The sequence below is a fragment of the Dasypus novemcinctus genome, chromosome 18 (genome assembly GCF_030445035.2).
Source record: "Dasypus novemcinctus isolate mDasNov1 chromosome 18, mDasNov1.1.hap2, whole genome shotgun sequence".
Lineage (NCBI taxonomy): Eukaryota > Metazoa > Chordata > Mammalia > Cingulata > Dasypodidae > Dasypus > Dasypus novemcinctus.
Genome location: NC_080690.1, coordinates 43,826,039 through 43,844,666, shown reverse-complemented (window position 1 = coordinate 43,844,666; position 18,628 = coordinate 43,826,039). Strand labels below are relative to the sequence as shown.

At 38.2% G+C, this 18,628-nt stretch overlaps 1 protein-coding gene and 1 long non-coding RNA gene across 4 annotated transcripts in view; one reads left to right on the top strand and one right to left on the bottom strand.

Annotated features, from left to right (window-relative positions):
- Positions 1-17,891, bottom strand: part of NETO2 (neuropilin and tolloid like 2) — a 79,192-nt gene extending 61,301 nt beyond the window's left edge. For all 3 annotated transcript variants that reach the window (XM_004457058.3, XM_004457059.3, XM_004457060.3), the window contains exons 1-2: positions 13,395-17,891; positions 1,868-1,924 (exon numbers count right to left, since the gene is read on the bottom strand). In XM_004457058.3, coding sequence (XP_004457115.2) covers positions 1,868-1,924; positions 13,395-13,428 — 91 coding nt within the window. In that variant the 5' untranslated portion in view covers positions 13,429-17,891. The remainder of the gene's footprint in view (positions 1-1,867; positions 1,925-13,394) is intronic.
- LOC139436861 (uncharacterized) overlaps positions 13,877-18,628 on the top strand; it is a 37,928-nt gene continuing 33,176 nt past the window's right edge. Inside the window, exon 1 of the long non-coding RNA XR_011646313.1 lies at positions 13,877-14,116. This is a non-coding gene — a long non-coding RNA (uncharacterized lncRNA). The remainder of the gene's footprint in view (positions 14,117-18,628) is intronic.

Here is an 18,628-nt window from a genome sequence, read left to right as displayed (position 1 = left end):
CCTGGGGACATCAGGCACAACAGAGGGTGAAAATACCAACCTAACAACAGGGAGATTAGGTGAAGGTTAACATACTGAACTTATGCCCAGCTTCACCCCCTATGAGCTCTCGAAAACCTGGCAGACAGATGTAGAGCCTCTAAGCAGGAAATGGAAAGATTCTTCTCTGGGAAATCTCATCAGCCCAGAGGATAAGACCTAAAGATGCAGACTCAGGGGCTCCTCAATGTCAGATCACTCAACAGCAAGGGCCACAAAACAAGCCCCAACTACATTTGGAGGGAGCTTAAGATCAGTTTTTTAGTGTCCCTCTCATAAAGATGAACAGTTATCCGAGGATCACTAGACATCTGAGGAAAGACTCAAATAAGAAACAAACAGAAAAGAAATCAAAGACCACATAAGATTAAAAGAAAACAACAAAAACCAACATAAAACAAAATTACCATTTAATGTTCTCGGTGAGCTTTTTAAAAGATAGTATTATCCATAAAACAAGAACAGGATACTTAAAAAAAGGAATACTCAGAAAACAGAAAGATCATAAAAATAAAAGAAATGAAAAGTTGTGCAAAAGTTTAGAGCAAAGGTTGGCAAACTATGGCCCTGGGCTGCCTGTTATTGTAAATAATGTTTTATTGGAATATAGCCACATCCATTTATTTGCATAGACATATTAATATAACTGCTTTTACACTATAATGCAGAGTTAAGTACTTTGTACCAGAGAACATAAGGTCTACAAACCTAAAATGTTTATAATCTGGCTCTTTATAGAACAAGTTTTCCAACTTCTGATTTAAAGGATAAAATGAAAAAGTTTCCAAGAAAGTAGAGCAAAAAAGACAGAGATAGAAAATAAAAAAAATATTTTTTAAAAAGCCCAATAAGAGGACCAATAATTGAATAATAGGACACAGAACAGCGAAATTAGAAGGAAATAATTTTTTTAAATTAAAAAATCAGGGGGAAAAAAGGAAAAGGAAAAAAAAGAACAAAATTTTGATATTAATAAAGTTCTGTGAATGACAATGTAAATTCTGATTTAACCAGAATTATAATTATATTGAAGAGGGCAGACAGATGGAAAGTGAAAGTATATTTGTATTGTGGCTGGTATGAAGAGTAGGTATGTGAAAGAACTAAATTCACATCTTCCATGTAGACAAGTTACTACCTATTGCTGAAAATGGAAATAATCAAGAAGTAGCAATATGGCATGTTATTTAGAGATATGAATGGAAATATCAAAAGAATCAGCTAAAAGAATGGTTATCTATATGGAGCAGGAAATGGGGGAGGGGAAGATGGGAAAATGATTTTCTCAAATTTACCTTTTAGAACTATCTGACTTTTGTCATGTGTATGTGTAACCTTGAAATATTTTTTAAAAAATCAAGTTATATTCTATGAAATGTCTTAAACTCTGTCATGAAAATCTGGCTTAAAAATCACACTGGCTAATCTTTCCTAAACCAGGAAGACCAAACAGGTAGAAAGGGCCTTGAATAAGATAATGATGGAAATATTTCAACTGTCTACATTGGAAAGGGGATTTTCATTTTTGCTTACTGATAAAGCAAAACATCTCATTTAATTTCTGGACATAATCCACAATGTGCCAGGAGTGGTATGAATGATGTCATTTTAAAAATTTTACTGGAGTAAGACTTTCTTTTGACAATTTACTCTGCTTAGCTGCAGCTGAACCCAGTTAACTTGAGGCTACTATATGAACAGAAGGCCTTAGAGAGCACTGGGAAACCCCAGAAGGATTATGAAAATTATACTGAAAAGTTGCAACCCTTTCAAATAAGCACCCCTATTGTCCTCAACATGCCATAAGTTATCACAGCAAGTACTTTACCTTGGGTCTTTTGGGCCACAGCAATCCCTTCCACTACAAGTAGTGTTATTAACAACACTAGAGAAAAACAGAAAAGAGAAGTTAAAAATTTGAATCAATAGTACATTTTACTACACTTAAAAGGAAAATCAGATGGGGAAAAAAATTTAAACTAAAACAGTATTTCTTACCAACATTCACTCTAAACGTTTTTAGGGATGAACTGTTATGTTCTGATTTACTACATTATTGATTTTGTACTAATTTAAACAAGTATAAATAATACATGACATTTAAAGCATTTTTCAACTTTACAATGGATTTTCAAAATTTTTTCTTTTAGTAATATACACATATAAGCTAAAATTCCCACTTTTAATCACATTCAGATATATAATCTTAGGATGGATTTTAAAAAACACATTTTTTTGCATATCATTTTGTTGTCTGTAACTATCCCTACATTTACTGTATTCTACCTTAAGAGAGTTTACATGCATTATGGCTAGCTGTGCATTATATTTTGTCAGTGAAAGTTCAATTAGATTATCTGACTTTGAGAACATTCATAATAAAGACAGAAGTAAGGTAGCAGCAATCTCCTAGAAATCAATTCACGATGTTTTCTAGTTTTGCAGTACTATGCTATATATTCAGTGTTACAAGAGCTGGCCACATTTAGAAAATGAAACTTTTTTCAAGCTGTTAGCAGTTAACCTTTCTTAGATCCAATCAACAACATATTGATTTTTCCTGTGTATGTGTTTAAAAGATTTCTTTAAATATTTTATTTTTATAGATGGTGCACTAATAACTTTCATTCTCCCCTTTCAATGGAAACCACACTACCAGCTTATCCCCAAACTACTGTGTGAATTGAAGTTTTTATTATTCAGTCAATAAGTACTTACAAAGTACCTTCTGGACAGCAGGTACTAAGGAAAGGCAGATGTGGGGGGACACATACAGCAAAATAGTTAAAAAGTATGGACTTTAGGAGTTAGATAGACCTGGGTTTGGGTTCCAGTTTTGCCTTGTGCCAGCGGTGAAACCTTTTCAGCTCAGTTTACCTATTTGCAAAATGGGAATGATGCACTTTTAATATGCATTATGAATACATAGGGTTGTTATAAAGATTAAATGAGATGCTATACAAAGCACTTTCTGTGGGTTGGGCATTCTGCTAAATAAATAATATATATCATGACATTACCATCCTCAAGGAGGCAATCTATGGTCAAATACAATCTACGACACAAGGTGAAAAGGAGTTTAACAGGAGGTATACAGAAAGCATCATGGAAGCATAGGGAAAGGAACCACTTATTCTGCAGGGGATTAAGGGAAATAGGGTTAGGCAAACTTCAGAAAAGAAGGTATATTCTGGTTGACCCTTATAGGACACTATGGGAGAGGGTGAAATAGCCTAAAGACATGGAGGCAGAAACAGGTTTTAGGGAACTCTGAGTAGTACAGTAAGGTTAGCATGTGGAGGGGGAATGGTGGTATATTGGATTAGAAAAGTAGTATGAGATCTGATTATAGATAGCATGGAATGTCATGCTAATTGTCAAGAACTCAATGCAGGGAAGAAGGAAGGGGAGACCAGGCAGAGATTGCCCATCATCTTGCTACAACATGTGGCAGCTGACTTTGGTGAGAAAGTATCTCTTATGGTACCTTGAATTGGACTCTTTAGGGCCTTGCAACTGTAAGCTTTTACCCCAAATAAATACCCTTTATAAAAGCCAACAGATTTCTGGTACTTTGCATCAGTACCCCTTTGGCTGACTAATACAGTAGTGTTGAATACAATCACATGCTCTGTAGGTATAATCTTTCCTCAAACTCTACTTTACACTGGATATGAGATAGAGAAAGGGAGTCTCGGAACATTTATTTTAAACAGAAGAACATAATTTTAAACAGAAGAATTATGATAAGAAACCCAGGGTAATGTAAGATATTTGACAATTCTGAAAATAACACATTTGTCTCTACCCATTTATATTGTTAGAGGACACTACCACCCAGATAATATATAACTGGTCAAAATTTTGTGCTCAGTACATATTTTCTTCTGAATCTCAGGAGTAACAACTTACCAGTTTTCAGATTCATAATGCACAGTATGTAAGTAAGTAACTACAAAAACATGCAGACAAAGCAAGAAACCAGAAACTGAAACCAGGAGAGCAAGATAAGACTATGAGAAAAGATGACTGTGCAAGGAAAAGTATATTATATAATGGGCAATAAATATTTGAGTAAAATTATCTGATTTATGGAATCTGCATAGACTTTTCTTTTCCCAAATAGTTAATAACTAGTCACAATCCAATCTCTAAATATAAAAATGACATGTAAATAATAGGGTAAATCTGCAAAGTAACTAGGGATAGAAATACTTAGTAATACAATTTTGGGGGATAAAATTGGGACTACTCATCATTGCAAATTCTATATCATAATAAACAGTTTCTCTGAATTGTATAATAGAATCTTTGTAAATGGCCTGAGTTATAACCAGGCTGAGTTATTAAAACAAATTCATTAAAGCTATACTGTTGAAATATTTAGTACATTAAGCCATTTTGTACTTTGCTTTATCCTTAGTCCCAATCTGTGGTGCCCTCCTTACCAAAAGGATCAAACATTTCTCAAATCCAGAGATACTTCACACTTTGAATTCAAAGACAACATATACAGTAAGACAATGATTCTTTTAAGGTGGAAATTCACACCAAAACAAAAATTCTGAACTCCCTAACTTTAGTTTGGTTATGCAGATAACTACTTGTGATTTGATGCTTGAAAAGAATAGTGCCCACTATTTATGCCCTTATTTCTGATTTTAGAGTTCAGCTGAGGTTTTATAAGAACCTGTGCACAGATATGACTTAAAAGAAAGGCTTAAATAACATTCAGTGTTAAATGCAAATCCTCAAAGCCACTCCCCTTATTCCACCTCTTTTTACTCAGAATCACTTTTATTTTATTATAGCTCTAGGCAGAGATTTCTTCCCTAGACCTTCCATTTAAAGGTCCTCCTTTCCACTGTAAAAATCAAGGCTATATTTACTTTTCACAAATATTTAATATTGGCAACACTGGCCAATGCAATAAACACAGGAAAAGAGCCAAAATTAGTATTTATAGTATTTAAAACCCTCAAATCCCAAGAGAATTACTTGGAGAAAAATTAATAGACCTATTAAAAGAATAAAGACTAAAATAAATTCTGTGTATAAATAAGTAAATTGAATAAATGGAGAAGCAGCATGTTTCTGGATAGTAAAACAACGCTGTAAAGGTAACAATTCTTCCCAATTCACCATATATTTAATATTTTAATCGAAATGTTAATTTTTTTTTAACTTCACAGAATGTTTATGTTCAATTTGAAGATTTTTTTACATCAAGTAAAATTTTAAAAATATATAAATATTTAAAATAAAATATATACTTACAAAACTACAGTAATTTTTAAATGTAGCAACAGTAGAGGAATAATGAGACTGTTAACCAAGCACATCTAGTAGCCACTGTATAACAAACAGAAAGTCAGTCCTTGGGGATATAGCAATGAACCAAATAGACATGGTCCTTATTCTCAAAGAGCTTACAGATAAGAAAATGGAAGAAGAGAAAAGAAACAGACCCATAGATATTCAAGAACTTATTATTAATACATATGATATTTGAAACCCTTGGTGAAAGGATGGGCTTAAATGGTTCTGGGATAACTTAGTTATTGGGGGAAAAAAATTAGAGCTCTACTTTAAGCTAAATACAAAAGTAAATACAATATTGAAAAAATAGTGTAAGAAATAAAAACTAAGGAAAAAAAGTATAATACAAGTACTTTTGAGTGGAACACCTTCATTTGCTAAAGACACATAAGTGAAAATTATAAATAACTGGAGGGAAGCAGATTTGGCTGAATGGATAGGGCATCTGCCTACCACATGGGAGGTCCAAGGTTCAAACCCAGGGCCTCCTGACCCATGTGATGAGCTGGCCCATGCACAGTGCTGATGTGTGCAAGGAGTGCCATGCCACACCGGGGTGTCCCCTGTGTAGGGGAGCCCGATGTGCAAGGAGCGCACCCCATAAGGAGAGCCACCTAGTGCGAAAAAAGTACAGCCTGCCCAGGAATGGCGCTGCACACAGGGAGAGCTGATGTAGCAAGATGATGCAACAAAAAGAGACACAGATTCTGGTGCCACTGACAAGAATACAAGCAGACCCAGAAGAACACAAAGCAAATGGACATAGAGAGCAGACAACTGGGGCGTGCTGAAGGGGAGAGAAATAAAAAAATACCTGGAAACAATACCACCAGAAAAACGCACCAAAATTAAAAAACAAAGCAAATATTCAGTCCTATTAATATAAAAAAACCACAGATTCAAGTGTTTGTCAGGATATAGGAAACTGGCAGACTCATACTAGTGCTGCACAACTTTTTAGTGGGTATTTATTGAAGACTTTAAAAAGTGCAAATTCCATATCCAGCAATTCTATGTCCAGGTTTGGGAAATGAATCACTAGGATAGTTGTTCTCAAACTTTGGTATGCATCATAATCACCTGGAAGGCTTGTTAAAACACAAATTTAGCAGGGAGGGGGCACTGTCAGACATTCCGATCAAGCAGGTTTTGGGGTGGGCCTGAGAAGTTGCAATTTAACAAGTTCTCTAGTGACACTGAAGCCTGGGACCATACTTTGAGGACCACTGCAAGAGGAGAATGGTAGTATACTGAAAGAAACAGAAGAGGCAGCCCTTTTTTCCTTTGGTCCTGATAGGAGCAAATTTGGGCCTATAAGAACGGGGCAGTTTGGGATGGGGGTGGAGAAAAAGGAGTAGTTGTGTTGGTTTGGAAATGCTGAACTTGAGATAAATGTTCTACTACCTACTTATGGGAGACCGAATTGGGTATCCTAATTTGGACATGTTTTTAATTCATATTCCTGTGGGTATGAATTCACTGTAAATAGGATATCCTAAAGATCTTATTTTTAGGTAAGGTATGACCCAACTGAATGAGATTGGATCTTAATCCATTACTGGATTAAGAATTACTAGAGTCCTTCATATGCAGAAGAAATTCAGATGTAATGAGAGAAGGCCACAGGGAGAAGTTGGAAGTCAGGAATACAGACTAAACAGGAGAGGACACAGGATTCCCAGCAGGCCAGTACCAGAATGTTACAGACTGGAGAGAAGACATCACCTTGCTGATGCTATGACTTTTGGACTGCTGTAGTTTCAAAACTGTGAGTCAATAAATTCCTGTTGTTTAGGCCAACCCACTATATGGTATTTGTCATAGCAGCATGAAAAATGAAGGCACTATTCTTACTATGTCCCCACAAATATTTGTTTCTGAGCATCTGTGCTTGCCGTGGACCTCCTTTTGCTCTGCCAAATCTACCTTTACAAGGTTTAAAACCTACTTTCTCTAGGAACCCTTTCCACATTAAATTTACTTGATAGAATTCAGACATTTCACTTCTGTGACTATCCAACAGCTCTCTTTTTCTATCAAGCTTTTTATTTCTTTCATTGATTTTGTATGCTTTTATTAAATACTATAAAAAAGCATTAGTATTAGGTTTGGCATGAGTAAAAGAAAAACCCAACTATAGTTTAAATAAGATAGAAGTGTATTTCTGTCATGTAAACAAACTGTGGACATAAGCAGTCAAGGGCTAGAAGGTTATATAATAACCAGATCCTATGTTCCTCCTACCCTGTTGTTCCCCTGTGTTTGAATTTCATTTCCAAAGTCACCTTATGGTCCACTGTGGAGGCTGGATTGCCAGCCATTACAGGCATATCTTGGAGATATTGCAGGTTCAGTTCCAGATCACAGCAATAGACTAAATATCTCAATAAAGTAAGTTACACTAATTTTTTGCTTCCCAGTGCATATAAAAGTTGTTTAGTCTATACTGTAGTCTAAGTGTGCAATAGCTTTGTATCTTTAAATATGTACATATCTAAATTTAAAATGTGAGAGAGACAGGAAGTGAGCACATGCTGTTGGAAAAATTGTGTCTGTAGACTTGCCTGACGCCAGGTTGCCACAAACTTTCAATACGTAAAAAATGCAGTATCTGAAGTGCAATAAAATGGGGTTTGCCTGTACATCTTCATTATAGCTACTATACCTGCATTCTAATCAGCAAGAATGAAGAAATGATACAGGGCATTTCCTCTCGCTTTAAAAACAGCTCCCCAGAATCTCCAATTATCTCAGAGTAAAAGGTTTCACTAAATAACAAGATCAACACTTCTCCAAAGCTGTATACCTTCTACTCACATCTTACTGGCTAGATCTGATTAGTAATATGGCCATACACACCCTAAGGGAACCTGGAAGTGTAGTCATTTTGGGCAATCACGCATTCAGCAAAAATCCAGAGAATCAGTGAAGGGTAGAACGGATATTGGTAGACAACTGGCAGCTTGTCCCACAAGCTCCTATAGTCTATTCAATACACAGTAGCCAGCGAACTTTTCAAAACATAAACCAGATCATGTCCCAGCCTTTCATTACATCTACCAATAGATTTCCATTACAATTAGAATAAATCCATATTCCTTACCCTGGCTTCAGAAAACCCATGTGATCTGGCCCCTAACTACCTCTTATCTTCTACCTTTTTGATAGCTCAGGCCTTCTTTCCAGTCTTTCAACACCCCAGCTCTTACCTTAGGCACTAGCTATTCCTTCCGTCTAGAATCTCTTTGCATATTTGTTTCCTTCCTATCATTCAGGTCTTGTGAGGCCTCCTCCTCTAAAGTAGTTCTACGTTTTGTTTTGGTTATTACTTATTACCTGGTATTTTCTTGTTTATTGCCTGTCTCTTCCTACCTTATTTCTCTGATTCACTGATGCATCTTCAGTGCCTACAAAATTGGGTCACAAAAAAAACGATGAATTAATGAAATGATGCATGATCCTGATTACATCTTCTTTTTAAAACCACAACACAGTACTCTGTGCTAACATACTGACAAGCACATGTCTCCAGCAGTCACACATGACCCAGCTTCTATTTATTTGAGCATGAATCAGGGGATGGGAAAGGAAATAGTTTTTTGTTTTTCTATTTCATATGTCTAACCACTACTCTTACTCTCTTCTAACTGGCTTTGTTTACCTTTGCTAGTAATTAAATTTCTTATTTCTAAGCGCTCCTGTTTCAAGCAGCTAAGTGATAAACTTAAGTCTGTTAAACCCATCAAGAGATGCCAGAATATGACTACTGATTAACTGGTCTCTGCTCATTACTATTTTCTAAAATGAAAATAGAATGGAATTCAGTTAGAATGTGCATACCAATTGAGGGAGTAATAACCTGTTTTTAATAAACTCTGTCCAAAGAACAGAGAGTACTCAAATTTAGTCAAACTCAATCTTAGGTAGAGTTAAGAAAGAAGATGGATCCTGGTGAACTTTGAGATCACTCCAGCCCACACATGCTAATCACACTGCCAATCATTTTTGTAAGAAAGAGTAAATCTGTGGCAGAAGTGCATTCTCTTTTCTGCAGAAAGTGACAACCTCCTTGTTAACCAAAGTGCTCCTAAGATAGAAGTATTATATGCTCTGCTTTAATTGCAGAGTCCTCCTCCTTAGACATCCCCAACTACTATCAAATTTTAACATGACCAGGCCACATTCTAAGGAGTATTTGATATTTTCTTTTTATTCACCAGTGCTCAATTTCCTATTTCCTATTATCCTAGGCATATTTAATGTTATTTTGTTTAGGAAGAACTGAACTTTCATATTAGCATATTTGTGATTTTCTAAGTGATATAACAAACATGTTGGAAAATGTCAGTTCTTCAGGGGCCACCCTGATGTTAGCGGTAATTAAGAGGATAAAGCACCCCAACCATCAGAGCAGCCTATTATTTTTTCATAAAGGTTTCTTTACGAAGGGGTTCTGCTATTACGGAAAGTTTGTAAATTATGGCTCCCTCTTTCAACTCAAAGATCATATAGCTGGAATCTCAAGTACTTCAGGGACATAGATTTTTTAATATCAATAATTATTCCACAGTAGCATAAATAGAAAGATAATAGATTGGGCTGAATAAACAGCAGGAATGCAAAAGCAGTCTTTGGATTGTTTTTAAAATTTTAGATACAAACTTTATTTATAGTCTTATTCCAAAAAGGTGAGCAAATGGCTTTGATTTGAACTTGTTTGTAATACACATGTATATTAGAGGATTACATGTTTTTCCTAGAAGGCAAGTTTTTACTTCAAAATATAGATTTCAAAATGTGGATTCTAGTTGTTTGAGGATTTACTATAATAAAAACCATACTTTATAAGATTTTTCAATTGTCAGGGTTAAAACCAGCTCTCCAATTTCTGGGGGAGAAGAGCAAAACGTAAATTTTTAGTAAGATTGTGTTTAAAAACTTCACTAAAATGGGGAAAGCATTTCAGTACCATACTGATCCCTGTATAGTTAAAGTTTAATTTCTTGGATGAGGTTTATGAAGAACAGTCTCAGACTAGATTTTAAAAATATAATGTCAAGGGATAGCTGTATTTTGTTACTTTGTAAATTTAACCACAGTTTATATAGCTTTAAATCTAGTTGAGTTTGATAAGATTCTCCTGAAGCAAGTGTGAATAAAAATAGATGGGTTTATGTAGTGAAATACTTTCATGTAACTCTGCTTACTCTGACAAAAGGTAAGTCAAAAAGTGAATTATGCAGCTTCAACAATATATGAAAGTTTTTTTAAAAAGCCTAGTAGGGAAAGCGGACTTGGCCCAATGGATAGGGCATCCGCCTACCACATGGGGGTCTGCCGTTCAAACCCTGGGCCTCCTTGACCCGTGTGGAGCTGGCCCATGCACAGCGCTGATGCGCACAAGGAGTGCCCTGCCACGCAGGGGTGTCCCCTGCGCAGGGGAGCGCCACGCGCAAGGAGTGCGCCCCACACGCAAGGAGAGCCGCCCACAGTGAAAGAAAGTGCAGCCTGCCCAAGAATGGCGTTGCACACACAGAGAGCTGACACAGCAAGATGATGCAACGAAAAGAAGCTGCTGATAAGGATAGAAGTGGTCACAGAAGAACATACAGCAAATGAACACAAACAGCAGACAACTGGTGGGGGGGGGAGGGGAGAGAAATAAATCTTTAAATAAATAAATTAAAAAAATTAAAAGCCTAGTAGTGTTATCCTTTTGTTGTCACTGCTGAAAGTGAAACAAAAAGAATTCAATAGCAACTTTAAAAACTAATATATCTAACTACTTAAAATCTCAAGCACTCATTATGGCTGATACGTTTTAGTAGAAACTGATCATAATATTCCAAACAAGGCCTTTGGTTAGGAATATTTGTTTACTATTATATAAATGTTAAATAAAGGTTTCAGACAAGAACCTCTTTGATCTTGAAGCAATTCATCTTACAGGAAACTTAAAGGATACTTTTTCAAGCCTTCCTGCATACAATGAAAAATATCATAGGGAAAGGACAATTTTTGTGTAACACATATTTAGTAAAGAAAAAAATCAAGTAATATGAATGGGTGTTCTGGGGAAGGTAAGTTTTCCCTTCATTCTTGTCTCTCAGTCCAGGGATTCCCCTCTAGAATCAACTACTATTAATTTCTCAAATCCTTCCAGACCAATCCCCTGACTTTACAAGTATATAGCCACAGAAACTATACAAGAAATAGGTTGTTTTCTTTCTAGTAAGTATATAACAATTTAGCTTGAGCTTTAAAAATATTCCGGCATGTAAAAATAGTGTAGGCTGGATAGTAAAAAAAAAAGAAAAGCCACATACTACATTGTTTTCACCGTAGCTCTGCCAGCACTACAGAAGTATTTTGTGAAAGCTGCCAAAACTCAGTGCTACACCACGGTGGCCAGAGAGGGCAGTGTGTACCAACGACAAAAAGCAAAGACAGAAAAGCTGCAAATTTCGTTTACCATTGAAGCATTATCTACAGAGACTCAGTCCTATCCAGCTCCGTTTCACAAGTTCTGCAGGTAAAGCTGTTTAACAGATTTAACGTGATTTTCCCCCAGGGGACCATTCTCAAATGGACTGTCATTATGATGTTGATAATGTAGTGTGTGTAGCAGACAGAACAAGGGGAGACAATTCAGACAAGCAGCACCACCAGAAACCCTACTATGTACGTGATTATGAAAGAGTAAAGCAAAATCTTAATTTCCAAAGAATAACTATATAAATTAGGAATTATAAATATGAAAAATCACAGGATTAATTCCAGAGTTTTAAATTTCAATATAATGAAGGAATCACTAAAAATTTACAGACTGACTTGAAATATTCCCCAGCCAGACAGTCCTAGGATATCGTAGTATACAAGCTACATGCATAAGTATATGGGTGGGTAGTTAAACATTTTAATTCTCTGACATCTCAATTACGAATTTAGTGATATTTAGTGAGTAATATGCCCAATTAAAATTAAAAGCAAACTTATACTGATTTTTTTAAAAAAAAGGAAAACAGTGGTAATATGGAATAGCAAAAAACACCAAAATTTGCCACCAAAATATCAATATTCAAAAAGCTATAGATGACACAGCTAACACAAAGCCTTAACGGTCTCTCCCTATATAAATAATATTCTATAACAAAACAAGTAGAGAGAGAATTACTTTTCAATCTAAATCAGCGCGGGGCGTGGGGTTTGATTGAGTTTTGTTGTCTTCCTCCGAGAACTGAAAAAACAATAGCTTCTGTCCGAGTTTTACAAGCAACTTTGTATCACAACCTTAATGATCTACGTAGATAAATTTTTGCCTAAAACACCACCTCCTGGGAAATGCAAAGCAGTTACAGTGTGTGTTTTATTAGAGCTTCCTTGCACTGGACGAACCGATCGTTTTCATCCTCAGTACAGCACATCAGCCCCAGCGGCAGGCTTTCTGGAGCCATCCCGGCGAGAGCCCGAGGAGGGTCACCGCGGAGCGCCTGGGGCTGCGGGGCCGAGTCGGGGGCCGCAGTGGTGCCGCAGCCTGCGCGGCCGCAGCAGGTGGAACCCACTGGCCAGGCCCGTTGCGCTGCACATCGCGGCTAAGTCCGGCCGCGACGCGGGGCTTTTCGAACATTGCTCCACGACGTCTCTGCCGGGGCTTTAGCTGATTGTGTGGGATGACTTTTTTGTTCTCGAATTTTGAAAAAAAAAAAAACGGCCTTCGCTCCGCTTACATAAATAACCCCACAACTTTGCAGGGCGATGAACAGGATCCTAGGGGTAAAGCTAGAACCCGGAGAAGCGCGCGCGCAAGGATCGGAGGGTCTCCGAGGCGCGGCCTCCCTGTTCAAGCAGACCCTGCGTTCGGACCCCAGACAATTCCGCGGCTCCGAGGGCAGCACCTGGAAAGGGTCGGCCGCATTCGCGGGCATGTCCAAGGTGCGCTCAGGTCGCCGCGAGCCCCGGCAGACAAAAGAGTCGGCAGGTCGGGGCGGGCGTCGGGCCGGCCCGCAGGGGGCGCCGTCCGCGGCTCCGGCGCTTACCTTTGAGGACCGCGCAGAGCTGCTCCAGGGCCATGGTCTCAGCGGCCCGGCGCTCCACGAGGGGCTGAGGCGGTGGCGGCGGCGAGCAGGCGGCGGCAGCAGCGGTGGCGTTCACGGCCCGGCGCGGCGGCAGTCCCGCTCTGGCTCCATCGCCGGCCAGCACGCTCCTTCCTCACGAGCCAGGGCTCAGCTCCTGGGGCCCGCCGTGCCCAAGCCCTCCGGGGGGCTCCCGCCCCGCCCAAGACCCCCAAGCTCCCCGACGGCGCTGCGTCCCATCGGCCGCCCGGAAGCCGAGAGCTGTGAAGGCGAAGGAAGGGGGGGACGCGGGCTGCCCCGGAACGCGGACCCCGAGCTACTTCGCCTGCCGCGGCAGCTCCGACTCCACTGAAGTGGCGGACCTGCGGAGCCGAGGTTCATTTAAGCTGGAGCGCGAGCGCCGCGTGCCGGCCGCGCCGCCAGTGCGCATGTGCCCGCCCCTCCCCGCCTCCGCTCGCGTGCCCCTCGCATCGGTCCAAGCCAATCGCCGCGCGAGCCGGCCTGCGACCTCGCGCCCTGGGAGGGTGTCGCGCGCGGGGCTTGCGGGCGGCCGTTAGGCCAGGAGGCGGGGCCAGGAGGACCCGGCTGCCAAACTCCGCGCGGATGCGACGCGCACAAGTCGCTTGAAGGGGCGAGGAGAGCTTGAGGAGAACCGGCCCTGCCGCCCTCCCGGAGAAGCACCTGGGGTAAGCAGGTTGGAACCCTCGAAGCTTCCCGTCCGAGGGCCCTATCGCCCTCCTCGTAAAGAGAAAGATCGGGCGCCGAACCCTTGATCTCCTAGGTCCTCAGTTCAATGTCAGAGCTTTGCCCAGCTCAGTGCTGCTCTCATATCTGCCTCGGGCGGCGAAGCCCAGGTTCGGGTGTGGCTGAGGAAGAAGGGGCCTCAGGTTCTTACCTGTCCTTAAGCGCTTACGGATGTGCCGAAGACTTTGTGTATCAACCCAATCCTCAGAGCCCCCGCAGGTACTCTTAGAGGACGGGGAAACCGTCCAGGCCACAGAGGTTAGGTAATTTGTCCAGAGCCACACACTGAACGACAGAGGCTGTTGTGAACCCGAGGAATCTGCCCTTGTGACTGCTAAGCCAGGAGGATGGGTTGTTTCACTTCACCAATCAGAATGTCCAAATTTAAAAAACTATTGTGAAGTATGTGATATTAATTATTCTGTTTTATTTTCTCCTTAGGAGTTATCACGCTCTGAACTTGCCTTTCTTGTTTATTTATTTATTCAGCATCTGTATCCCCCAATCCTCACCCCATTAAAGTGTAAGCTGCTTGAGGGCAGGAAAGCTATGCTCATTTTTTTCACTCAACACATACTCATGGGCAATACTTAAATGCAAATAGCCATGATAGATGCTGGAGAAACAACCACGATTAAGGTCCTACCAAAATAAATAGAATATTTCTGCCTGTATCGGGTACAAAGTAGAAACAGTATAAATGTCTTTCAAATTTTGTTAGGGCTTACAAGGTAACTGGAAAAAAATCTTCCAAGGGCGTTTAGTTCTCTTTTCTTCTACCGTTCCAAGAAAAACACGGAAGAGTAGATAATTTACACGTGAAACATGTTTAACATCAATTAATCAAGTATCAAGGTATTTAGCCTTTGCCACGTGCTATGGTGGGTACAAAAGATAATGTGAATTTGGATTCCTCAGGACCAAATTCAATTATACTGAAATTGCGCACAGGGGCCAACTAGGACCTAAAACGGTATTTTACACCAATGTAATATAATTGGGAGACTAAGACAGTAAATAACAAGGAGTATTAAGTCTAAGTTACAATGGTGGACAAAAAGAATGGGGAAGAAGGGACCTTTATAACTTCTGGAACATAAAAGGTTCTTAATGCATAGCTGTTGACTGAAGGAGAAACCAGTGTGTGTGTGATGTCATCAGAGAATGCTTCATGAAGGAGGTGACACACAAAGAATGCAAAGGCTATGGATGGCAAGTGGAGAAGACAGAAGAAAGAAATATCCACTTCAGGCAAGGGGCAGGGTGGGCATCACATTGGGACAAGTGCTGTGTTTGGTAGCAGTTAAAAGTAAATTTGAATATGGTGGGCTTTGATTATGAGATCCTTGCTTGAATGCTAGGCAGTTTGTTAAGAGTTTGTACTTGATTCTGGAGGCCAGAGGGTATAGTTTTTAATAGAGGGATAAAGATTAATCTTGCAGTTGCTTTGAGGATATAATGAAAGAGAACAACCGCAGTAATTTAAAAAGAAATACAACACTTCGTCATTCATCCTCCTAGCCCATACTGGTAGCACCATTGTGATAAAATCTTAAAAAGTCTTTTCTCCTTTAGAGTAAACTTGGGAGTAAATTCCAATTGAGAATGTTCATTTTCTGGCTTCCTTTTAAGACACCTATCTTTTAGATATGCTAGTGTAATTGACTGTAGTAGATTTTTCGAGGAATGTAGTAAAGCACAGATTTTAACAGACTACGGTGTGGCCATATGTTAGTCAAAAGGAAAGCAGTTTGCATATCTCTCAGCTGGGGTGCTCTGTTTTTGAATTATTATTTTCCTGGAACACTACCCAGTAACACCCAGTCTGTCCCCAGATTACCTGCTAGTTCCCAGGTGATCAAGGACTATGCTTCACTGTATCCTGCCAGTGCTTACAGGCATCAGTCTAGCCTCACCAACTCCTCATGGAATCATTTCCATAGTTTAAATCTGTTTTTCTCTGATCAAGTTCTATGCAGTATTTAAAATGGTATTGCTTGGCATTGACTTTATTATGAGAATCAGGAAAAAAACATTTTATTTTAATGTTTATGAATTTATAGATTTTTGTTTTCTCGTTTTTACTATAGCTTTAGTGTTTTATTAACCGATGGCCTAGGAAGGCCTGTTATATTTAGAAATATATGAAGCTTTAATGCTTTTAACTGATATCCTAGGAAGGCAAGTTATATTTAGGATATAACCAAGGAAGAGCAAGGGATTTACACAGAATTAAACTTTGAAGTACAGAAAAATCTATTTTTGGAGAATAGAATAGGGATTGCAGATTCCTCTTATTAACAGTATGCAAATATAGCTACATTAATGGTGAAATTTAGTGATAAATGAAATCACACAGGATCTCACTGAAGATTTCATTGTTCATTATACAACTGTAGGGGAATTTGGGAATAAGGAAAAGAGAAAAAAATTAAATTATTTTTTAATGTATGAACCAGAATTATTAGTATGTTAGTAATATTGAAAAACTGCCTCCAGGGAGTCAAAAACAGTTCTTTTAGTACCATTGTCACCTAAAGTTGTTTCTGATTTTCTGGTTAGCAAGATTCTACCCCTAGAAAGCATAAGAATTATTGCCTACTACCAATACTAAAGTCTTTCAACTATTAAATTATCGTGAAAATTTCTGCTCATTTAATTACTTTTATTTGATTGTTAAAAATAATAAAGCTCCTAATTATATTTCTTAGAATGAAGTCCTTACATATATGGTATCTTTTTCTTAAAAGTCAAAACCCCATTTTGCAATCAGACTTGTTTACTTTATCCTTAAACCTGTTTTGTTGTTAAGCTAGTTTATTTGGTGAATATGAAAGCATAATTTTAAAGTATAAAATTCATAATGTAGTTATTTATAATGCTGGCTAGATAATTAAAATTTTTTATAAGTTCAATTAAGGGCTTAATGGGCTACAGATATCTGTTCTGCTTGATACACCTATGTTATTTAATACTAGCATGATTGGAATGTTTATATTCAATTGTATAATGGTGTTACTCAATTTTTGGTCATATTGGTCAGGAAGATGTATTTGAATTATTGCAATTATTAACAAGTCTCAAACTTTTTTGCTGTTCTATGAAATATATAATTTAAGATTTGTAATGTAACTCATTTCTAGATTTATGATCTAGGATGGGATCTCTGGGAAAGTTTTATGATCATTTTTAAAAAGTGATATATAACATATATTCAGAAAAGTGTCAAAAGCAAATTTGTATGTACAGTTTAACAAATAATTTAAAGTTAAGTGTCATATTAATACCACCCATATCAAGAAATAGAGCATCACTCATCCTGAAGATCCCCGTGTGCCTCTGCCTGGTTATAATCCTCTCCCAATAACCTAGAGTTGATCACTATTCTGACTTTTATGACAATCATTTCATTCCTTTTCTTTAGAGTTTTCCATTTATAAATGTATAATTAAACAATTTGGTAAAGGTTTCCTATTTTTGAATTTTATATTAATAGAATTATTCTTTATATAGCCTGTTACTTGCTTCTTTTGCTCAATGTTGTAAGCCTAATCTGTGGTGTTTTGTAAAACTGTAATTCACTAAAAATCGTGACTGTATAGTATTTCATTGTATAAAAATCTATGTTGACAGACATTTAGGCAGTTTATAGCTTGTGGCCATTATGAACATTGCTCCTATGATCATTTTTATCTCTATATCCTGGTGTACATGTACAAGAATCAATCTGGTGTGTGGGTCGTGGTATCTTAGTGAGATTTTAATTTGCATTTTCCTTACTAATAGGACTGAACACCTTTTTATATGTTTAATAATCTTTTCAAATCTTGTGCACAGCTTTTTTTTTTTTAAGTACTGTAGGCTAGAGATTGAACACAGGACCTCATATATGGGAAGCCGGCACTCAATCCCTGAGCCACATTGTCTTCCCTGATTTGGTTTTTTGTTTATGTTTGTTCAGGATTCACCGGAAACTGTACCAGGGATCTCCCGTGTGGGAGGCACACACCCAACCACTTGAGCCACATCCGCTCCCTCAACTTTTTATTGGGCTGTCTTTTAAAAAATTGTAGAATTTCTTTCTATTTTTGGATACTATTATCAGTTATATATATTGAAAATATTTTTTCATTTTGTGGCTTGTCTCATCACCCTTTTTATGGTATCTCTAAATGAACGGAAGTCATTAATTTTAATTACTCCAATTTGTCATGCATTTCCTTTATAGATTAGTGCTTTTTGTGACTAAGAAGCCATCACCAAGCCAGGATCATGAAGTTATTTACTAATAAAAACTTATAATTTGTATTTCACAGGTGTTTAATCCACCTGGAATAGATTTTTGGGAGGTGATAGGAGTAAAATTAATTTTCACTTTTCTTAAGAATAATCCCAAACTATTTTATTGTTAATGGGCTGCATTGCTCTGCAGTTCCACCTCTTTCTTGAATCAG